Source organism: Hyalella azteca, unplaced genomic scaffold (assembly GCF_000764305.2).
Source record: "Hyalella azteca isolate HAZT.00-mixed unplaced genomic scaffold, Hazt_2.0.2 contig6811, whole genome shotgun sequence".
Taxonomy (NCBI): domain Eukaryota; kingdom Metazoa; phylum Arthropoda; class Malacostraca; order Amphipoda; family Hyalellidae; genus Hyalella; species Hyalella azteca.
The window spans coordinates 893,359-895,527 of record NW_025936959.1 but is presented as its reverse complement, the minus strand read 5'-3'; the positions used below and the strand labels follow the sequence as shown (position 1 = coordinate 895,527).

Below are 2,169 nucleotides of genomic sequence, written 5' to 3'. Positions count from 1 at the left end.
GCCAAGTTTTAACCGTTAGAAGCTGATGGCACGCAGCACAGCCACGGGAACGCGCTTCTGGATGCGCGGCAGCTTCACAGAAGCGTCTGGAAAGACCACCTTCTGGCTGACGCCCGCCCAGTTTCTGGACGCGACTCCAGATTGGTTAGGCTTCAGGAACCAATAACCAGAGTCAGGCGCAGGGAGGGTCTGGCGTGCAAGCTTAACTTGTCCCAAGGGACTCCAGTGAAAGACGACCCAGCGTGCGCGCAGTTGGCAAACCTTAGATTGAAGTTACGTCCTTGATTGCTTCCAGCAGGCCGAGTGAGTCGGACGCTTAGAGCAATCACGACCTAGCCTGCGGCAATCACGACTTATAAAAAATTGTATCAACAGTGCAATATTGGCGTATTGGCATGTACTCTGGCATGTGATACAGTTACAGAGATCATTATTTGATTCTTTGTGGATTGCGAAGACTCACGCAGCGAATCATGCCAAGGCCTTCAAGAGATAGCTATGGCGATCAAAAGCCCCCATATTCATATATATCACTAACTGCTATGGCCATATGGAACAGCCCGGAGAAGATGTGTACTTTGGCTGAAATTTATAAATTCATTATGGATTCCTTCCCATATTATAAGAAGAACACACAAAGATGGCAAAACTCATTACGACATAATTTATCATTCAATGACTGCTACATCAAAATTCCCAGAAGGCCTGACCGGCCAGGCAAAGGTGCCTACTGGACTCTCCATCCATCAGCAATGAACATGTTTGAAAATGGAAGTTTTCTTCGCCGAAGAAAACGCTTTAAAATAGCCAAGTCTGAGAAGGAGGCATTAGAGGCCGGACTGCAGCAGTTGCAGCAGGGGCGACCGTTGGACATGATAGACTACACGCGGCTGGCTGACCCAGCACCTCCGACCCACAGACAAGCGTTCACAATAGAGAATCTTGCGTCATCGGACGCAAAGCCTCAGTCTTCTTCATTAACGATGCCCACTCCTATTTATCCTTCTGGTGCTCACTTGGCTGCCCTGTCGGCCCAGCTCGGTGGGGTTCCACAAACTGACTTGCCATCAACTACGCCTGCTTCGATTGCAACAGCAGCCTTTTCTAATTTACTTCCGAAATTGGACCCTGTGTCTTTCCCACCCGTGATGACCCTCGGTAATTGCATTGGAGCCGCCATAAGTGCCGGCCTTATGAACTCATTTCCATCATCAATGCCTCCTTCGTCTGTCCCTGCATCCCTCACACCTTCCCAAGTTTCCTCTTTCAGCGCCGGACTTCCATCCAATACCATGGCTTTTGAAGTCGCAGCGTCTCTCCAGCAAATGTACAGCGCTGCTCTCAATCACGTTCCTTCATTACCAACTCCACATTCTTTTCCAATGAATTGGAGAACCAGTGTGAATCTGCCAGGGCTCCCAAATGGGGTTCCTATACCAAGACTCGATCTTCCGAACATGCATATGCCATTACGACCAAGACCGCTCCCAGCGCCTCTCAGAAGACCTTTCCAAGCCCCTGCTTTCCCCACCAACCTAACGCCAACCAGTAATTTGTTCGCACAATCAAGCGGTAAATCTGATTTATTAATTAAAAACAGTCATGGTATCGTAGATTTTTTAGATTTAGATTCACACAGAAACGAAACTTTATCACATTCGCTGCTGCAGTCGCCGAACAAAGATTGTATCAGGGAAGAACTGTTGGAAGATAACGAAAATCACGGCGTCATCGGAAAAACGGTGTCCCTGAGCGTTAAAAGTGAGATCACAACTTGACTTTTAATCTTTAAATGGAGTAATTAAAGTCTAGCAGCTTGTAGAGTGAATTGAGTGAACGATCAAATAATTTCATTCAGATTTTAAATTGAGATGTTTATGAACTGTACATGCGAAAATAACAATGTTGTAGTTTATATATTATTTACCAGAACAGAATGCAAGGCTAGAATATTTTTGTTTGCACTTTAGAGAAGATACATTTAATTATTTAATTGAAAATACTGAGTGTTCAATTTTTAAAGGACTAAATTTAGTAATTGTTTGCAAATGAAATAGCTTGTTTAACATATTAATATTGGATGAGTTGTTCACTATTATGGTGGACTAGTAATTCCTATACATATATTCGTGTTTTTGGAAAATCTATTGAAAAACTTTTTTTGTCAAA

The 2,169-nt window shown here is 44.2% G+C and overlaps 1 protein-coding gene across 1 annotated transcript; it reads left to right on the top strand.

Moving 5' to 3' along the window:
• The first annotated feature begins 242 nt into the window (after positions 1–242).
• LOC108677219 (forkhead box protein B1-like) lies at positions 243–1,947 on the top strand. Its single transcript, XM_018165407.2, has one exon. It carries the CDS (start codon positions 474–476, stop codon positions 1,776–1,778), a length of 1,305 nt encoding a protein of 434 aa, XP_018020896.1. The 5' UTR covers positions 243–473; the 3' UTR covers positions 1,779–1,947.
• The last annotated feature ends 222 nt before the right edge of the window (positions 1,948–2,169 follow it).